Source organism: Hyposmocoma kahamanoa, unplaced genomic scaffold (genome assembly GCF_003589595.1).
Source record: "Hyposmocoma kahamanoa isolate Upper Pololo Valley unplaced genomic scaffold, ASM358959v1 78, whole genome shotgun sequence".
Taxonomy (NCBI): domain Eukaryota; kingdom Metazoa; phylum Arthropoda; class Insecta; order Lepidoptera; family Cosmopterigidae; genus Hyposmocoma; species Hyposmocoma kahamanoa.
This window is the reverse complement of record NW_020653945.1, coordinates 13,136,706-13,155,241: the sequence shown is the minus strand read 5'-3', so window position 1 is coordinate 13,155,241 and position 18,536 is coordinate 13,136,706. Positions and strand designations below refer to the sequence as shown.

General features: G+C 37.2%; 1 protein-coding gene across 7 annotated transcripts in view; it reads right to left on the bottom strand.

The window, feature by feature from the left end:
- Positions 1-32: 32 nt before the first annotated feature.
- The window catches only part of LOC113232871 (mediator of RNA polymerase II transcription subunit 12-like), a 40,925-nt gene continuing 22,421 nt past the window's right edge, over positions 33-18,536 (bottom strand). For 4 of the 7 annotated variants that reach the window (XM_026467736.1, XM_026467738.1, XM_026467740.1 and 1 more), the window contains 21 exons: positions 18,339-18,459; positions 17,243-17,284; positions 15,334-15,519; positions 15,163-15,250; positions 14,450-14,613; positions 14,149-14,272; positions 13,104-13,216; positions 10,074-10,227; positions 9,082-9,326; positions 6,952-7,159; positions 6,077-6,157; positions 5,813-5,952; positions 5,030-5,132; positions 4,833-4,931; positions 3,804-3,939; positions 3,058-3,167; positions 2,641-2,747; positions 1,804-2,071; positions 1,318-1,614; positions 1,135-1,218; positions 33-1,005 (listed from right to left, as the gene is read on the bottom strand). In XM_026467736.1, coding sequence (XP_026323521.1) covers positions 805-1,005; positions 1,135-1,218; positions 1,318-1,614; positions 1,804-2,071; positions 2,641-2,747; positions 3,058-3,167; positions 3,804-3,939; positions 4,833-4,931; positions 5,030-5,132; positions 5,813-5,952; positions 6,077-6,157; positions 6,952-7,159; positions 9,082-9,326; positions 10,074-10,227; positions 13,104-13,216; positions 14,149-14,272; positions 14,450-14,613; positions 15,163-15,250; positions 15,334-15,519; positions 17,243-17,284; positions 18,339-18,459 — 3,071 coding nt within the window. In that variant the 3' untranslated portion in view covers positions 33-804. The remainder of the gene's footprint in view (positions 1,006-1,134; positions 1,219-1,317; positions 1,615-1,803; positions 2,072-2,640; positions 2,748-3,057; positions 3,168-3,803; positions 3,940-4,832; positions 4,932-5,029; positions 5,133-5,812; positions 5,953-6,076; positions 6,158-6,951; positions 7,160-9,081; positions 9,327-10,073; positions 10,228-13,103; positions 13,217-14,148; positions 14,273-14,449; positions 14,614-15,162; positions 15,251-15,333; positions 15,520-17,242; positions 17,285-18,338; positions 18,460-18,536) is intronic. The other 3 variants (XM_026467737.1, XM_026467739.1, XM_026467741.1) reach the window with 3 other exon arrangements.

The window sequence follows — 18,536 nt, the reverse complement described above, 5'->3', positions numbered from 1 at the left end:
CATAGACACACCTGTTACCGTCACTTATTAACACTATGCGTGCAAAGCCATTAATAAAAAGAAGATTCTGTGGCTAATAAGATAGATCTAACAAAAATTGTTTTTTAAAGTATGGAAAATAAAAGGAATGACAATTATGTTTGTATCTATCAAATTAGTTTCAAGAATCTGGAGCATTGCAAAATGAAGCGACGACATGCATAATTTCAAATAATTATTATTTTAAACTTTTGTATTCTTTCATTGTGTGACCTGCTGTACTACCCTATAGATGAGAAGAATGTTCTGTGTATTACAAATCCAACCAATAATGGTAGGTAGGAAGTGTAGTACTCACTCTGTTTGTTTTTAATGAATTAGTGTAACACACGCTTACTTATGTTGCACTCGCTACCCTAACCTATTACTTTCATTTCATGAGTTTGTAAAAAAATAGTTTGATTTAGTCATCTTTTGCCATAATAAATAGATCCGACACGTCACTATTAATTTGTAAGTTGCTAACACGCTTTTCATTAATAAGTTCTTGCAATTATTTCACCCACTTCCACTGGTTGTATTGACATCATTTAACGGTTATGTGTTCATAATTTTTAAAGCGTGTTTTTTGGTCAATTGGTTTGTCATAAACATATTTTTATTTGTCAGTTCGTATTATAAATATATTTTCATATAGTTCGAATCGTAAATATGTTTTATTCAGTTCGTTTAGCATTGACCGTGTTATTAGTCAGTTTGTGGATCCTCGGCTGATGCAGCTGGCATACGATTGGCGAGCGCGAGCCGCAGCCGGAATCGCAGAGACTAATAGGGCGGCTGGTACTGTTGTCTCTGTAGGTGCTGGACCAGGCCACCCTGCTGTTGTTGTTGCATGGCCAGCATTTGTTGCTGTCGCATGCGCTGCTGTTGAGTCATTTGCTGATATTGAGCGCTCTGTTGAGGTTGGATACCACGAGGGTACGGTGGCGCTGGTCCACCCATCCCGCCCATTGTTACGTTTGGAGCCTGTGAATTAGTGTAATATAGTCTTTACAGGGGGGCTTAAAATCTTAATTACTAATTTATTTTCAAACATACAAAGGAAAATTTCGAAAACATTATTCATTTTAATTTCATATGACAATGCGGGCTAACCTGCATATTATACTGTGGTCGCGCGTTTTGTCTCTGTTGGGCCATATAAGCAGCCTCTTGGCTTGTACGACCACCCATCATATTCTAGAAAAAGATAAGATCAACAATTTCGATTACCGCCATTGTTTAAACAATTGGCTATGCCCTCTTTAGCAGTGTGTATATTTTAATATTAAGTTTTACCTGTTGGAATGATTGTTGTCCAGGGAATCCTCCCATAGCGTTACCACCCTGCGGTCCCATTCCACCACCTTGACTGTTCATTCCGCCCATTGCCCCACCTTGCACCATTTGTCCCATCTGTCCCATGCCCTGCCCCATTTGTCCCATACCCTGACCCATCTGTCCCATGCCTTGTGGCATCTGACCCGTTTGTCCTACGCCCTGGTTCATTTGGCCAACGTTTTGGGCTATCGTGTTAACGCCTTGCCCCATGGGATTTACTTGTTGACTCATTTGGTTTACTTGTTGTCCCATACCCTGAAATTGATTAACGATTTAAAAAATGCTATAATCACCATAATCATTCCATAAAATGTTCACTCTCACGTTCCTCATTCTTTACCGTACGTACGTACCATTAAAGTCATACCTAGCCTAAGCCTACTAAGACGATGGGAATTCATAAGTCATCTGAAATACATAAATTAAAAAGCAAAATTAAAAAACCTGGTTCATCATCTGCTGTTGGCCACCTTGCAACATCTGTTGTCCATATCCGCCATACCCCTGCTGCATTCCGCCGTACTGTCCACCGAACATCTGCCCGCCCATGCCACCCATCTGGCCGGCGCTCATCTGAGTTGCTCCCATTTGACCAGCACCCATCTGCTGGGCTCCCATCTGGTTAGGGCCCATTGCACCAGGTCCCATTTGAACGCTGGTCATTTGGCCCATTGGTCCCATGCCGCTCATTGCACTCATTGGGTTCATTTGGCTGCAAGGGAATAACATTTTCAATTTTATTTTGTATCATTTCATTACGCATTACTGCTATATACTGTACTTAGCGGTGGCAACCGCTAGTTGTGCACACAACGGGAGGTGGGCGTCCCTATCTGGTCTACAGAGAGAGTGCTGCACGTGTACCCAGAGTCGCTCATACAAAGCATAGCTAGCCATTTGAGTTCCTGTGCGGGCTTGCTTGCGCAGTGCCCTTCCCGTATAACCAAAGGGAGGACATTTTAATCAAAACTTAGTATGGAACTGTACTTACAAGTACAGTTCAGTTTAGTAAATAACTGTAAAATCGCCACGTATGCAAAAATAATGTTATAATGTATATTTCAACATACGTGCTTTAGGATCGTTTACATAGTTTTAAAAATATAGGCGTCTGTTCTAGCTACACTTATTAATACAGGACTTCTTAGACGTTGTAAGTGATTTAATTTGGACGTAAATACACTTTGCAAATTACATATAGGTTTTGGTGGTGGAGGAGAATCTGGTATTATCATTTTCAGGACAATCGATGGGTAGACAAACGTGCATTACATTACTTACTTTGGTTGCATTTGACCCATTTGATTGGGCTGCATCTGTCGCATGCCTTGGCGCGGGAATGGCGGCCCTCGAGGGTGTGGGGCGCCGGGATAACCTCCACTTTGCTGCTATTATAACAATATCTCTCTATAAAATTGCTTTAAATTAAAAAAGAAACGGGAATGATTTTTGTTGTTTTGTATCTTTAAAATTGCTTGGCGATTTGTGGTACGTATTGTATTGTGGTGCTGTCGTATGAACTGTATTTTACAGTGCCACAGTTTATGTAAAGAAGAATTACTTGATCGATTTTTTTTCAGTCATAAAATGCTTTGTTAAAGTGGGTTTCAGGTATTAAACTTAATCTTTTGTATTTATTCTATACACTATTTAATACCTTACATAAGGTTCTTGTGGACAAAATTTTCGTCGACGTACCTGCATCTGTGACATCTGGTTAAATGGAAGTCGTTGCCGCAGCATGTTAGTGATGGCTTGCTTCGACTGCGTGTTGGCTGGGGGCGCAACACTGCGAGGGCTTACGCCAGCTGATGCATGACAAGATAAATTACACCAAAAATCCAATTCGATTTACCATTTTTGTTGTTGTTTTATGGTATGACGCTGACAATCGGTTGCGATTACAACTGTGATCCAACAAGCGAACGTAACAAAATATACTGATAAAATGTTAATATAGTCTAGGAATTCCCCGGTTGTTTTTTATACTTATCTATCCAATAACAACACGTAAGTAACACAGATTGAACACATAAGTTTGTATTTGTTATCGAATAATTTGAAATATGGTAGACAAATAGTAATAATCAATTTACTCACATTAATATATAATATAATAAGCAAAAAATATATATATTATAATAAGCACAATATATATATAATGAGTAATAAATATATATTATAATGAGTAAAAAATATATATTTTAATTATATCAAAATATGACGGGACGAACAAGTCATGCGTCCGGTGCTAAGCAACTCGCCTGCCTATAACAGATGCAGTGCGTCTCAGAGCTGTAGTCGCTAAGATCTAGGGGCAGTGACTTTTGCGTCATTCACTCTGAGACATAAAGTTGACAAATTTCAAATGCCTGTCGTTTGACCAGCATCTTTACTCTTCAAAATCGGATTACATAATAATCGTATAGATGCTTTGTACGTACCTGGTGGAGTGTAATAATTTTGTCCTGGTGGCGGGAACCACTGCTGCTGTTGCTGCATGAATTGCGGCTGCTGCGCCGGTGCAGGCGTTATGCCCGTAGGTCCGCCGTTCGTGCTCGGCACTGGCGGACCGCTCGTCTGAAGAACGCAAAGATAGATGTATGTGATAAGCTTATACTTTGACTCTTATTATATATTCGAGTGGCGGTAGTGAGACTGCTCAACTTTTGTCTTTTTCTGATACCACAATTAATATTCCAAAAAGCTTTCATATATTCTCTTGGTACATAAAGATTTTTCTTTATTTATTTATTTCATTCATACAGCTATTTTTACACGACCATCCCAATACAACAGTGTAGCATTTCATAACGTCACAATCACATGCCATAACATTATAATTAAAAATAATAATTATTGAAAATTAATAACAATGAATTAAGGCCAATTTATAATAAACTACGATAATTAATAATGTACAATGAAATTTTATGAATTATGTACAAAGCAAAACCAGTGTTGCCTAAATGAACTCGCTCTCAAAACAAGTTAAAATGTCTACTTCTTCAGCTACTCGATTTAGTGAGTAAATGGTGCGAGTAAGAGGCGCTATGTTGAGCAGATTTTCCTACCTCGCGGCACCGCCAGCAGTCATGGTGCACGTATACGATTGACAAGTTATATTCAGGGGGTCTACTCTCGTTCTCCGTCTGAGGTCTGTCCGAAAAAATAACTGTCAAATAAGTAATATTCGACCAAATTAAAAGACAACGTCAAGTATGAAGCTTCATCATCATGCGTCTTTTAATTTGGTCGAGTATTAGTTATTTGACAGTTATTTTTTCGGACGGATGTCGGACGGAGAATGAGACTAGACCCCCAGGTGCGGATTTTAGAGTATTAATTTCTTCTACCGACCATACCTACACGAAATGTACTAGCATAAGCATATCAAGGGCCAAAAGTTATTTTTTATCCGAAACCACTTGTAGCATAGCTTAGAAACTTGTGAAGAAACAAGGAAAACTTACTGGCGTAGTGGGCTTTGATTTCTTCATCTTCTTGCAAGATGACGATCGCGATCGACCCTTTCCAGCACTAGTGGGACTGCCGTCTAGGCTTCCATTGTCCTGCAAAGATTGTAGCACAACGCGATTGTGGCAAATTTGTAAAACTATAACAAACAAATAGATGTAATTTCATATAGATGTAATTTTGACAAATTTACCTGTTTACTCTCATTTGTTTCGAGATCTTCGGGAGGCAGTGGCAGAGATTCTAAGTAGTAGCTTAGCGGTTTCACTAAGCTGTGCGTGTGGTATTTGAGTAATCTGTAAAGATTAACACATGTTAGTATAGGATGACGTTTTTGGAACACAGAGAGTCAGACTGGAAACTGAACATTTTGACGTTTAGTTCTTATTTAAATTAACAATAGAAATAAGTGACAACATAATTTTCATATATTCATTTATATATAATATGTAACTTGTATACAAGGTTTAATCGTTGAGTATGCCCAGGCGATTATTCAATAAACATAAGAGATATAAAAAAGCTTTAAACTGATATCGAAAGTACGTTATTCATGAATAAATCGACATAATTATTTTTTTTAAACAACAAAATAAATCCATAAGTTTGACATTAAACGCTCCCATACATTTAGTATGACATTCGTAGAGGCTATTGTAGATAGCTTGTATACATATATCTATATATGAGTACATAAACAGCCACATGTACGCGCACGCGCGCACGTACACGCTCATGCACACATAGTAAATACAAATACGTTTGTAGGTACACAAGTTGTCCCTTATTTACACTGTTATATAAACCAGCTAAAGGAGATAAAACTTGACTTAGCAGATTCTGTTTTCAGATACAGGAACTTAGCGACCAAAAATCAACATAACAATAAAATTAATCAATATCTTATAGCAATCATATAATAAAGACAGTCGTGGTGCTAAATCCTGCAAGTCAATGTAGCACTATAATAACATACCTATGTGCATTCTCGTAAGTAAGGGGTTTCCTTTCAACCTTGGTGGCAGCAAACCAGGCCCAAGAGAGGGGAGCTGGGTTCCGCCCACCTTCCACTAGTTCCCAGCTTGATACTCGTTGCTTGTCCGTTAATCTGAGACCCTGCGTAACATTATAGTTTCACAAAACTAGCTCTTTGCGGGTTTTATTACACTTTAAATGAAGTATTTAAAAGATATCAATGTTTCACTTTCTCTAATACTCAAAAGTTTTTTTGTAATGTTACCTGTTTTTTGTCGCTATCGAAGCCTGTAATTTTGTTTCCTTTTTGGTCCACCAGGCACCCTAATGGTTCGCAAGCGATTACCTGTAATAGCAAAATACTTAGACAAACGAGTAGATTCTCATTTTCATAAAAAACTACCTAATTTATTCGGTTATGTAACGTATTACACGTTTAATAAAATACATGATTCGGGATTGTTGAGAATTTATACAGAATACGAGAACTTTTGGCTACACAAAAATCAAGTTTTTTTACCAAGACGATTTTTCTAAAAGACTACTAAGTCTTCTAGAAAAATCGACAAAAAGATAAACTTGACACGTATTTGGTAAATCTAAGTCGGAGCTCACTAAAAATGTAATTAATAAATAAACCAGTAAACTCTTTACAGATTAAATACGGAAAAACATGACATTTTTTTTTATACCAGAAAGCCAATTTCCCAAAAGTGTCAGTACCAACGAGAAGGACTAAAATGTACAAAATATTCGTAAACAAAACGAAATGAGAAATGACAAATACTAACTGTTATATGAACTAATCGTCGCCTTACTTTCTCAAACTCGTATCTTTAAGCCCAAAGTTACTGAAACGCAAAAAAATGGATTGTATATACAAATTTTGCTGGCTGATTTCACATCACATTTCCTTCATATTCACACACTGGCTTTTACCTATTCTTAAAGTAATGCATCCAAATTAGCACTCTTGATAAGAAATTTAAAATAAATAGAAAGTTTTGCCATCTCCTGAATAATCACTCTTTATAAGATACCAGTTTGAGAAAGTAAGGCATCGAAATGCTATTATTAAATAAAATAAAGTTTTTAGACGTTAAATCGGTCGCAAATCTACTTGACGCAGTGTTACAGTACCTCAATAATAGTATTCTTAGACAAAGGTAACAGTTGTCGCACACTCTGCACAGAAGGTCCATGACGATCGCCGATCTCCTTCTTCAACTTCTTCATCAGGTTTTGATAGTGTTTGCGATTGTTATCGTCGCCTCCGTCGGCGAGTGTCGAGTGGATCAAAGTGGCAAGCATGTCGATCAATGTCGTGAACAAATTGCTGCGACACAGACTATATTAATTTATGTAGATTTACCACCCGAAAGCCAAACCACTACACAGCAAGTCAACCACCAAAGTGAAGGTAGTCATTTAATGATATTTTTATTTGAGTTTTTGTTTCATGTCTTACAAAGAGATAGAGTAATCAAATTCTTTTGATAATGAGTTTTATACGTGGGCATTAATGCAACGTTTTGCAGATACGATGAGATCAATGGAAACCTCTTTTCTATTCTTACAAATAGGTATGTATTTGTAAATTTGTGACTGTAACAATAGTATAATAAGACAAGCAGAGTAACTCCATCCAAACGTAGCAGTGCGGCTTGTATGTGTACGTACGCACATTCGGATAATCTCGCGGTGCACTCGAGTTGCACAGCGCGGGTCATCCCATGCGCTATTAATTATAGTATTAAAGCGTACGCTAGGTGTTTAAATAAGGTTATTTAAACATTAGTTAGCTAGCCTAGCACTCTGTACGGAGATCCGTACAGAGTGATCCGTACAGAGTACTAAAAAACCGACCTCAAAGGTTCGTGGAATTACATCTACGTGCCAAGTTTTATTGAAATCGGTTACCGAAAAGTGCGCGAAACCGGATTCAACCCATAGTTTGCCACCCTTGGAGGTGGAATATTTTCTTAAAATTTAAATGGGACCACTATCGAGGTACCCTCTTTCATCAATTTTCATCATCTCCTCAATTCTCAATAATCAGAACCGGTACATAAATACCGGAGTTATCGCGTAACATACAGACAAAAAACATACAGTTAAATTGAGAAGCTTCTACTTTTTTTGAATTCGGTTAAAAATGACATCAAGACATGTATATTGTTGTGTTTGAGGTTGTTTGAATGAGAGTCACTATAATTCAGAATTGTTCAGCATTTCATTTCTATTTCACAATTATACTCTCATAATAGATACTAATCTGCGATGTTGGTATAGGAATACTCATATATGTATAAGTACAGCAGTTGACAAAGGGTATTTCAATATAGCACGAAAATACAATGATGAACACCCTATTTTTTTTTTTCAAATTATGTTCAACTAAAGTAATAATGTGACAACCCTATGCTCTGAACGACGTTTAGGACGACGCTTGGGACGACGTTAGTAACGCGCCAAATAGGCGGGGGTTGCTTCGTCTTATTATAACTATGCTACAACTCCCTGGCGTAACAGTATCAGTAACTTACGAAGGGTACAGAACGTCAATTACCTTTCTTGACCTCGTATTGCTCCATCTCTCTTGGAGACATTAATTTCGGATAATTAAATGACAGTGACAATCACAATGAATTCTGCTCCCATAGAAATGACTTGCTGTGTAGTTCATGAATACTTAATGATAAAAATGCATCTGCAAATATGTGATGCAAAGCCCAACACCGCGAATAATGTTTTGCGTGTGACTATTTTTAACATATGGTTATTTGAAACGACTTGCTGCCATACACACAAAAATGATATTTTGAATTGTATTAGATTTTGCCGTGGTGACTCAGCCGTTTAGCATTCTAAGCAGTACTTCAGAGATAACGAAAACGGGGGTGAAACGTTGAAAAAAAAGGGCGTTACGGCACTCCTTTATATAATTTCCAACCATGGTTTGAACACATGCCTTTTTGGCTCATGATCAAGGCGTAACAAAAGTACGTGGACCTCCAAAAATTTTGGGTCTTTAAATAAGCTCTTTAATAAATTAAGAAATTCGACTTTATTTTGATTTGTAATAAGAGTACTTTGGCCAAAACCCTCATTTACGAACCACGATTCGTGGACCCTCGCGAAAGCCCTTAAGAATATTTGCTAATCGTAACCATCTATTGTTACGGTACAAATAAAAACATAATGCATTTACAAAGATCAGCATCCTAACACAGTCCAAAAGGCGACTAACCATTCACCACTCATAGTTACCTATTATTATAAGCATCAACAACTTGATGGGCCACCAGTTGTGTCAATAGTACAGCCCAATCTGAAATTAGTTGATAAGATCTTCGTATGGCGTCGAACATGCCGCCAGCGAGTGAAAAACGGAGTTGTAAAGCTTCCGGGGCGACCTCGTCTTGCCATGAGTCGCTGCACGTTGACCGTTCATGGTCGCGTGTGTGGGTTAAGTAGTGTTGCAGTTGAGCGTGGATTGAACTGAGCAGGCTTTCCTGTTTAAAGGATGGAATAAGGTTTGTAATTAAATATACTCAAATACAATAATAAGACTCATGAATGGCATCGAAACCGTTTATAACAGGCGAGTAATAATACATTAATGCTTGTAAAGTGCCGATTTAGCAATTTTTTGAATTTTATATTAAACGATGTACTGACAAATCAAGAATTTTGTTTGGAAAACATGCAAAGTGTGAACTGAGAGATTTTGAGAAACAACCATTTCAAAATTCCAAATTCCAGCGGAAAGGGTTGATTTTGATGTCATAATAATAATATACTTTTTATAACGGATTTAAAAGGACTGATTATCCATAGTCTGCCTCTGTGGTCGAACGGTTATCATGCCGGGCTGCCACGCAGAGGTCCCAGGTTCGATTCCCGGGCCGGGAGAAATATTTGTATGGCCTACATTTATTTCTCTAGTGAGTTTGGGTGTAATTTGTGGTTGTCTATGTGTGTGTCCATGGCACCCGCGAAACAGGGTTTCCCTAGTGCGGGGCTATGTTGAGTGTTTTTTATTATTAGTCATTATTAATCAGTTCGTAAATAAAATCTTAATTATGTTAGTACTTTAAATTATTCTAGTATCTTATCCTAATTCAAATATTTTCGAGAACCATTTCTTTGCTTTCTGATCCAATGCGCATAAAAAGGGCAATCAGGTTTATCCCTAACGACCTCCAGGATACCTACATACCACTGATGTAAAATGAGCACTGATGTAAAATGTGACTTACTTTTTGATCATCCTGGTGCCTAAGACATGTTAAGACGAGGGAGAGCAAAGGCTCGTTTGCGAGTCGGATGTTGTTGCCCCCTCCGCACCCGCATCCACCACCGCAGGAGCTACCGCTAACGCCGCGCTTGCCGCCACTGCCAGCGCCTGTCGACCTATTTAATGAAGAAAAAGTATTTAGTAGAAGAGTCAGTCCATATTCTTTGACATTAAATAATTAGATGTAAAAAGAAATTACACACATCAAAAGTGTCTAGGGATCAAGTGAATATTTTTGAAATAAAAATTATTTAAGCAATATTTACCAAATCCAGTCTTCCAGGACGACTTCTTACTTTAATGCTTATGTTTTATTTAACCGCTTACCCCTATATTTAATTAAAATAAACTAAAATTGATGTTTTTGCAAATTGTGGGAAAAAACTCAAATTAACGGCGTCAATTAAATGACAAAAAAATGTCGAAAATGATGATTTTGCTCATTTTTATTGTAAAGATAAGAAAATTAATAATCTGTATTTCCACCATTAACACGAATCACCCAATTACAGCGATTTGGCATGCTTAAGATGAGTTCATCAAAATCACTTTGAGGAATGGCCGTAACTGTGTTTTGTAACAAGTCAAAATATTGTTGTAGAGTATGTACGGTATGCATACTCGGCACAGCTCTTCTTTGAAGCATATACAATGCGTGCTCAATTGGATTGAGGTCTGGCGATTGAGCAGGCCACGGCAGAACGTTGATACGAGCTTCGGCAAGAATGCGTGTTACGACTCTAGCCGTGTGTGGACGTGCGTTGTCATGCATTAGTTGAAATGAATCACCCAACTGGCCTCGCAAAGGGATGATAACATCTGAAACAATCCTCTCTGCGTAAACTTGAGCATTGAGGTTACCCCTGATCCAAATGAGATCGGTTCTTCCGCCGATCCAAATACCGGCCCATATCATTATTGTTCCCCCACCATATGGATGAACTTCCTGACAATATCTCAAACGTTCATGACGTCCAGATGTTCTCCAAACTCGAGTACGTCTTGTATCCGGTCTCATACCGAAGCGGGATTCATCCGAAAAGCACACATAGCGCCAGTCTTCTTCCTCCCAGTTTCTGTGTTCGCGAGCCCATCGTAAACGGGTCCTGCGATTGCAGGGTGCAATAGGTGGAACTCTGAGCGGCCTTCGGGATCGCACACCCACTTCACGTAAACGATTTCGGATTGTTTGATCGCTTATTAGCAAGCCTGAGGAGCTGTGGAGCCTCGTAACCAACATCATGGCGGTCATGGTACGATTCCGTCGAGCAGTATTTTGGATATACCGGTCCTGTCTGCGAGTCGTGATGCGAGATTGTCCTCCATGTCGCTCGGCCACGCTGCCCGTCATGCGATAGCGTGTCCAGAGGCGACTTATGACGCTCTGTGTAGTGTTAAGAGTGAAAGCCACAGCACGTTGCCTGGAACCAGCTTCCAACATTCCGACGCACAGTGGATCCAAATTGAGAATTATGGGACATAGGAGTAACTTGTGGAGTATCGAGCTGATTTTTTTTTATGTGATAAATAATAATATTCCTAACCACTTTTATTCTTGTATAATTTCTTAAAAAGTTGATAGTTTCGGAGAAAAAAAATAATATTTTTTTTTTTGTATGAAGAAATATACATTTTATTTTTTTTCTCAAAATATACGAAAATGTAATGGGCGTGGGTTACTTACAGTATAGTTCCAATTATTTTCTATGTAGAAAAAAATAATTCATCTTCATGTACTTGCGGCTTTACAAGTAAGGGTGCGGTAAACTTGCTAACTTTTATATGTACTTTATGAGCTACTACTAAAAAATAATTTTCTTTAGTGTAATTTAGAGAGTTTTATAACCTTAACACGAAATTTAAGTAGAAACTAGTATATTGTGTTAAAAAATAAATAATATATCGAAAATTTTGCCGCCATTTTACTCGTAAAGCCGCAAGTACTTGAAGATGGATTATTTTTTTCTTGATCAAGGATGATTGAAACTATTACAGTTTAGTAACCCACGCCCATTACATTTTTGTATTTTTTGAGATAAAAAATAAAATGTATATTTCTTCATACAAAAAAGAATTTTGTTTTTTTCTCCAAAACTATCAACATTTCAAGGAATCATACAAGAACAAAAGTTGTCAGGAATTTTATTATTTATCAAATTAAAAAAAAATCAGCTCGATACTCCACAAGTTACTCCTATGTCCCATAATTCTCAATTTGGATCCACTGTGCGACGGCTCGCATCATCACTTCTCGGGTTAAATGATGTCGTCTCTCCATAATAATGTAAATTGTTTCGGTTCCGATGCAGATATTGTAATGATTTTGTCAAAACGCTATAACTCATTTTTATACAAAACCACATTGACAATCGATTTTCTTCTTATTATCGAATTTTAAACAATATTCCTTATTTAAATGTTAAAACTCACTAAAAAGTATCAATAGCGATACAAAAAAGTTAATATAATTAACCCTAATTGCAGCAATACTCTTAAACGTACTTGATCCCTAGACACTTTTGATGTGTGTATTTGAAGAGCGCCAGCCACAAAGGAATTTTTCTTTGTGTTCGGTCTTTGTATTAATAATTATAACAAACTAGAGTAAGTATCTAAACTTCATGATATTACAATTATTGAAGTAACATCTCTAGTAAGCTGCTGGTAGCTGTAAAGGTACCTGGTTGAGTTAAGTAAAAACTTTTATAGATCAAAAAAGATCAATAACAAGCACATAGATAAATTCGTAGGGCGTACTGGTTTGTTCCGTAGCTAAGTTGGGAGAGCGGTATAGTGAAAGCGCTGGTTACATTCCACCCGAATCGAGTGAATTTTTCTTTGTCGTCGATCTTTGTATTTAACAAAATCATTTGAAGTATACATTTGCTGCGTAAAGTATGACAAACGTATATGTAATTTAGAATAAGCGGCTACTATTTTATAAAAACTTGAGAATATCAATAAGTTACATCTGGATACAATATGTGCTTACCCTTTATAGCTAGGACTCTGATGGCTCTTGCAGTCGCGGTGCGAGCCTCCTCCGCCGCCGCTGCCGCTCGAGCAATTACCGCTACATCCGGAGCCCCAGCCAGTTTCTAAAATCTGTATTACCAAAACTCACGCTTACACAATTGAAATCAGACTAGACTTTTTAATTAATTAGTATTGCTACATAAAGGATAAATTCGACTCCTTCTACGTAAAGTATCGTATGTCGAAATTGCCAAGTTTTCAGAGGAGCATTTTAAAGTTCTGAATTCACTCGTTACTCACAGAGTGATCATCTAATAGATCATCATAGATCATCTAACCGATGTCTAGAATTTTATAATACTCTATGTGAGTAACGAGCTTTGCCGAATAAAACTGAGAAATGCTAAAGTCACGTATTATGCTTATTTCAGTGAATTCAGAAGTTTGAAACGCTTCCCTGTAAACGTGGCAATTTCGATATACGATACTTTACGTAGGAGGGGTCGAATTGTGAATTCACAATAATGCGTCATTACTGCCAGTTAATAACTATTTTTTGTTTGTACGATCTAAGTCGTAGGAATACGTCTACGAAAAATACATTACATTGGTCTCTCGTAACCCTTATTATTTGTAATAATCAAATGTCAGCTTCCCAAGCGGTTACAAGAATACATGCTATACTAACGTATTTTTTTATGATACCAAGTAGCGGGACGAAGAAGTCGTTCCTGGTGGTAAGCGACAGGCCTGTTCATAGCAGTTGCAGTGCCACTTAAGAGCTTTAAATTGCAAACAACTGAGGGGTACTGTACTGATGCTGCGCCCGTCACCCTGAGTCGTAAGTTTGCAAGTTCTATGTGCCTGTAATTTCACCAATACCCTTGCCCTTCAAAACCGGAACGCAGTAACGCTCACATTACTGTTTGACGGCAGAAATAGGTAAAGCGGCAGAACTTCCCTGGATGAACTCTTTCACAAGGAGCTGTACTTTTGCGCAGTCGCCAGCTAACTAACATTTTTATACTAATGTTAACTCATGGTCGAGGTGTTGAACTTACCTGTCCAGCCTGCTTTAAGACGCGTCCCTGTACAGCAGCGGGTAGTTTCGCCACGAGGGGCGCGACCAACCACACCGATTCAGACCATTTGCTCGTGCTCACTACTCCGCGATCAGTGCCCGTTCTGTACGTAAGGGTTTATTTTGCAGACTGATAGGTTACAAGATGCTACCAAATTGATGCCAATAGAAAGAAAAATGTTAATTCATAATATAGAAACTATAGAAAATAAATTTATAAAATAGATTACACAGTCAGGGTTATTTCAAATTACATTTTGTTTTAAGTTATGTTTAAGTACCTATCCTTATCAGGTGGCGGCGGTGCTGGTTGTTGGAAGACGTTGATGACGGCGCGTGCAACAGTGTCGAGCCAAGCGCTCAATTCCGCCGACCCGCTGGGAAATTGCTTGAACATCAGCTGCAGGTCCAACCACGACATGCGGAGAGACCATTGCTCGAGGTTCTGTGGAAATGATTCCTCTGTTCAAACCTCTGTTCTTAGTGGTAAACTTCATACTCGGGTATCTCTTATTTTATAGTGTTTTTTTTAATGGGACAGTATGGGGAAATCCTAAACCATAAAATACACCAGGAAACTGTCTTAGGAACCATTAAGTCTCTTTTTGTAAAAACAATTTTGGCTTAGGAAATGAAACTATTTTTCCAGATTTAAATAATTTTTTTAATGCTGATCGACTCAATTTCATGTAAGGATCATTTAATTGTATGGGACGAAAAAATCGGGACAGCAGAAGTTTGTCAAAAGAAGTTGTTAGTCAAATTTATTGAAATGTTTTTATTCAAAACCATTTCTATCATTTCTTTGTGTTACTTTTATTACTCTGTACTAAATAGGCCCCATGGTACGGTGACGTAAGCATCAAATTGCAACGACGAACCCAACAAAGGAAAACCTATTTCTATTACGAAACAACAGACAAATATGAGGATTACGTCCTTACCTTTAAAATAAATACTAATAAAAATAAAATACTTGGCTTAGGTGACTTACTTCTAGCAATCGAGTTATCATAGTCTTTTGATCTAGATCGGGTTGCGTATGACTGGCGGAGTCGGGGTAGCATATCATGTGTAGCAACCTTAAAAAAATAAACATCCTAAAGTTTTTTATTTTCAAATTATGAATTTTTGAAGCATTTCATATTTAGGAAACTTCTTATACCTTTGCGCCTGTCGTGGCGTGAGCATGGAGTCCAGTAGCATGTCAGGCTGGTAGAGTTCGTCAGGGTTCTGCAGGCATTTCTGCAGTACCCATTCTTCCGAACAGATCTCAGCTAGCACTCGTCGTGCAAGTGACGATAGCGACTGTGACGAATCTAGTAAGGTCGAACCGACGCCACCGCTGCCCCTGTTTTATTTACATTTATAAAATTATCATTTAGCAAATATCTTATAAAAGAAAGCAGACATTTACTCTATAAAGACGTGAGTGATTTAAGAGTCACCTTTTAACGTCGTTATTAGCAACATTGATTAGGACAGTTAGGGAGTTATTTAAACATACAACTTAATTGATAACTGTAAAAAATATCTTTTAACATTGTCATTTGTAAATTATCTAATAAATTGTTACACAAAGCATACAAAACATTAATATTGATTAAGTCGTATGTTTAAGAACCGAAAAGAAACTAATGTGCATCTTCATAGAGAAGACGTGGCAAACAACACATAGATGTTCGTACAAGGACAGTTACAGACAGACGATGTTAATCACGTAGTGTGGTGAGCCCCCGACATTGAAATGGTGATTTTTTTTAATTAGTACAAATATGATTTCTTGAAACACTGGGAATGAAGCAAACATTGACGCTAAGTTCCCATAGAGAAATAAGTCGACAATATTTCAAAATTCATCACGAAAACAAAAAAGGAAAAGGTATATAGTGCTATACTGCCCTCCTTGTCATAAACTACGCATTTACATTTTAGTAAATTACGAGATATTGGTATCTAAATAAAACTGAAACTAATAACATATACAAAAACCGATTAGAGGGGAACTACTACAGATCTTGTTTCACTGATATGTAGCGTTACGCTGTATTTCCGGATATGTTAATATATCAATTTCGCTAAAAATGTTGAATAAGTTATTTATGACCAGGACGGCAGATATAGCTTCCTCTACCTAAATACGTTTGCGATATTAAAGTAATATTTGACATCGTAAATTATAAATGTAAGACGTAAGATTTTAAATATCCAGTATTTGTGATTGCAGTGGCTAGCAATTTGGCTTTTGAAAAGTAGACTTTTGAAATGTTGTCATTAAAACCCAATATCGTTTATGATGGCAGATATGGAAGTAGCGGAACAGAAAGCAAAGCGAGTGACGTGTAAGGATGATAGGCTGCCCACAGAATTTGACTTGGCTTGCCGTGATTCAAATGCGTGTCTCTTGACTAATGTACTTTGAATTTTTCATAGATACTTTTGTAAGAAATTACTTTATATTAATTTTATTATTGTGGCCCTGTTTTGGCACAGATGCAGGCTCAAGTCCTGTCAAGTCGAATGGATTTTTATTGTGTTCGATCTTTGTATTAATAATTATAAAAAAGTAGTGGTAACAATGATATTCAATTAAAATCAACGTTACTTTATATTAATTTTCAATAAATAATTGTATCATATTTTTCTTCGGAAGACTTGCAAAGTTTTACTGTTTATCTATTACATATGATAAGAATCAGCGAAGATAGTAGATATTGGCGCTACGGTCTCAAATACATAAGTAAAAAGATAAAATTAAGTATTTTTACGTGTTACATGTACGAAACGGTGACCACCGTTCCCGTAAAGGGAAACGAATGAATGGATTTATAAGCGGTTTACATATCGTATTTAACGGAGAATTCTTCGCGATATTTTGTGTTGATCGGAGTGTAAGACATCGTGAGCAAGACCTACAGCTCTTTTAAAGTGAGTCGACACATTTATTGAGTTTTAATTATTTATAAGAACACATTTATGAACCACAGCAGACTCAGGTCAACGCAGCTTTGAACGACGACAGGGTTTGTGATCGGGACTGATGTGCCGTGTAACTCAATATCAAAAAAACAAACCTAGGAGTTCTATGGCCCCCACTCATCTCTGAGTCTACCATCCTAAGGATAAAAAATACTCGCTTCAGTAAAAATAAATTTATATCATTGCGGTATCAATTTTGTGGCATGTTTTACTCAAATACAAAGAAAAAGTGTGGTTATATATAAGGGTACGAATGAATGACGAACGTTACGCTATGCATAACTCGACTTCCGCGTTGTACAGCGATCTTTGTATTGTTTACAGTAAAAACATGAAACATAATTGACATCACTGTGTTGAATTGAATTTCTTCATTGTAGCTGTGGCAAGACGAAGCTTTATATTTTGTAAAACTATACACATCTAAACTGTCTAGGTTCCAAGCACGTTTTTTGAAAACTGAAAATCCGGTTTTTAATGAATTTTTTTAACACCGATGGATTTTTTGGTGAATTTTATAATTTGAATTTCAAAATGAAATTGACGGTAAAAAAATTCATTAAAACATCTGATTTTCAGTAATTAGCAAACACGTGTTTGATCCCTAAATACTTTTGATACACAACCCGTGGTATTGTTATAAAAGTAAGTATTTCTTGTATATTAAGTTATTTTACTATAGTAAATCAAAATGTCCTAATACACATAAGCTACAAAGAGAATTGACATTTGAACTGACGGTTCTAATTACCTATAATTACGTAATATATATTTGTCAGAGGGTAAAATAATTCAGTTTATAGGAAACTATTTTTGCTCTATGTTTGCCGGTTATAAACAAAGGCACCTCTATCTCTTTATGTGGGTGTCGTAGTTATGCTTTTACTAGACCAACACCTGCTGCCTCTTCTAAACATCTATATGGAATGATATCATTTGTGGTAAAGTTAAATTTAATCTTTATTGTTAAGAGAGACCTGATGCGTAGTTACTGTAAAGTTGAAAACGTTAATTTGTAAATGAAGTAACAGCGCGTCACGGCCCTTCCAGTCTGAATGGATCCTCTCTGCGATCGCTAAACCCCATGTGAAACTAACCAATGATACCTATAACCTATGCCATGTAAACTTATGCCTTTCACCAATGTTGGTGTCAAAATGTGACATAAGCAAATAACATATATATACTAACGACATAAGTTCCAGCTGAGCATCGGTGGGCACGGTGTCGCTGGTGCCGAGTATATGTGACAGCTCGCAGGACTTCTTGCCGCCGGGTTTACCGCCATCACGTGCGGTTGAATCTCCCACCACTGATGAAGCAATTTATTAAAATTAAATTTAAAAAAAGAAAATATGATCTTTTACATATGCATTTGGATTAATGAAA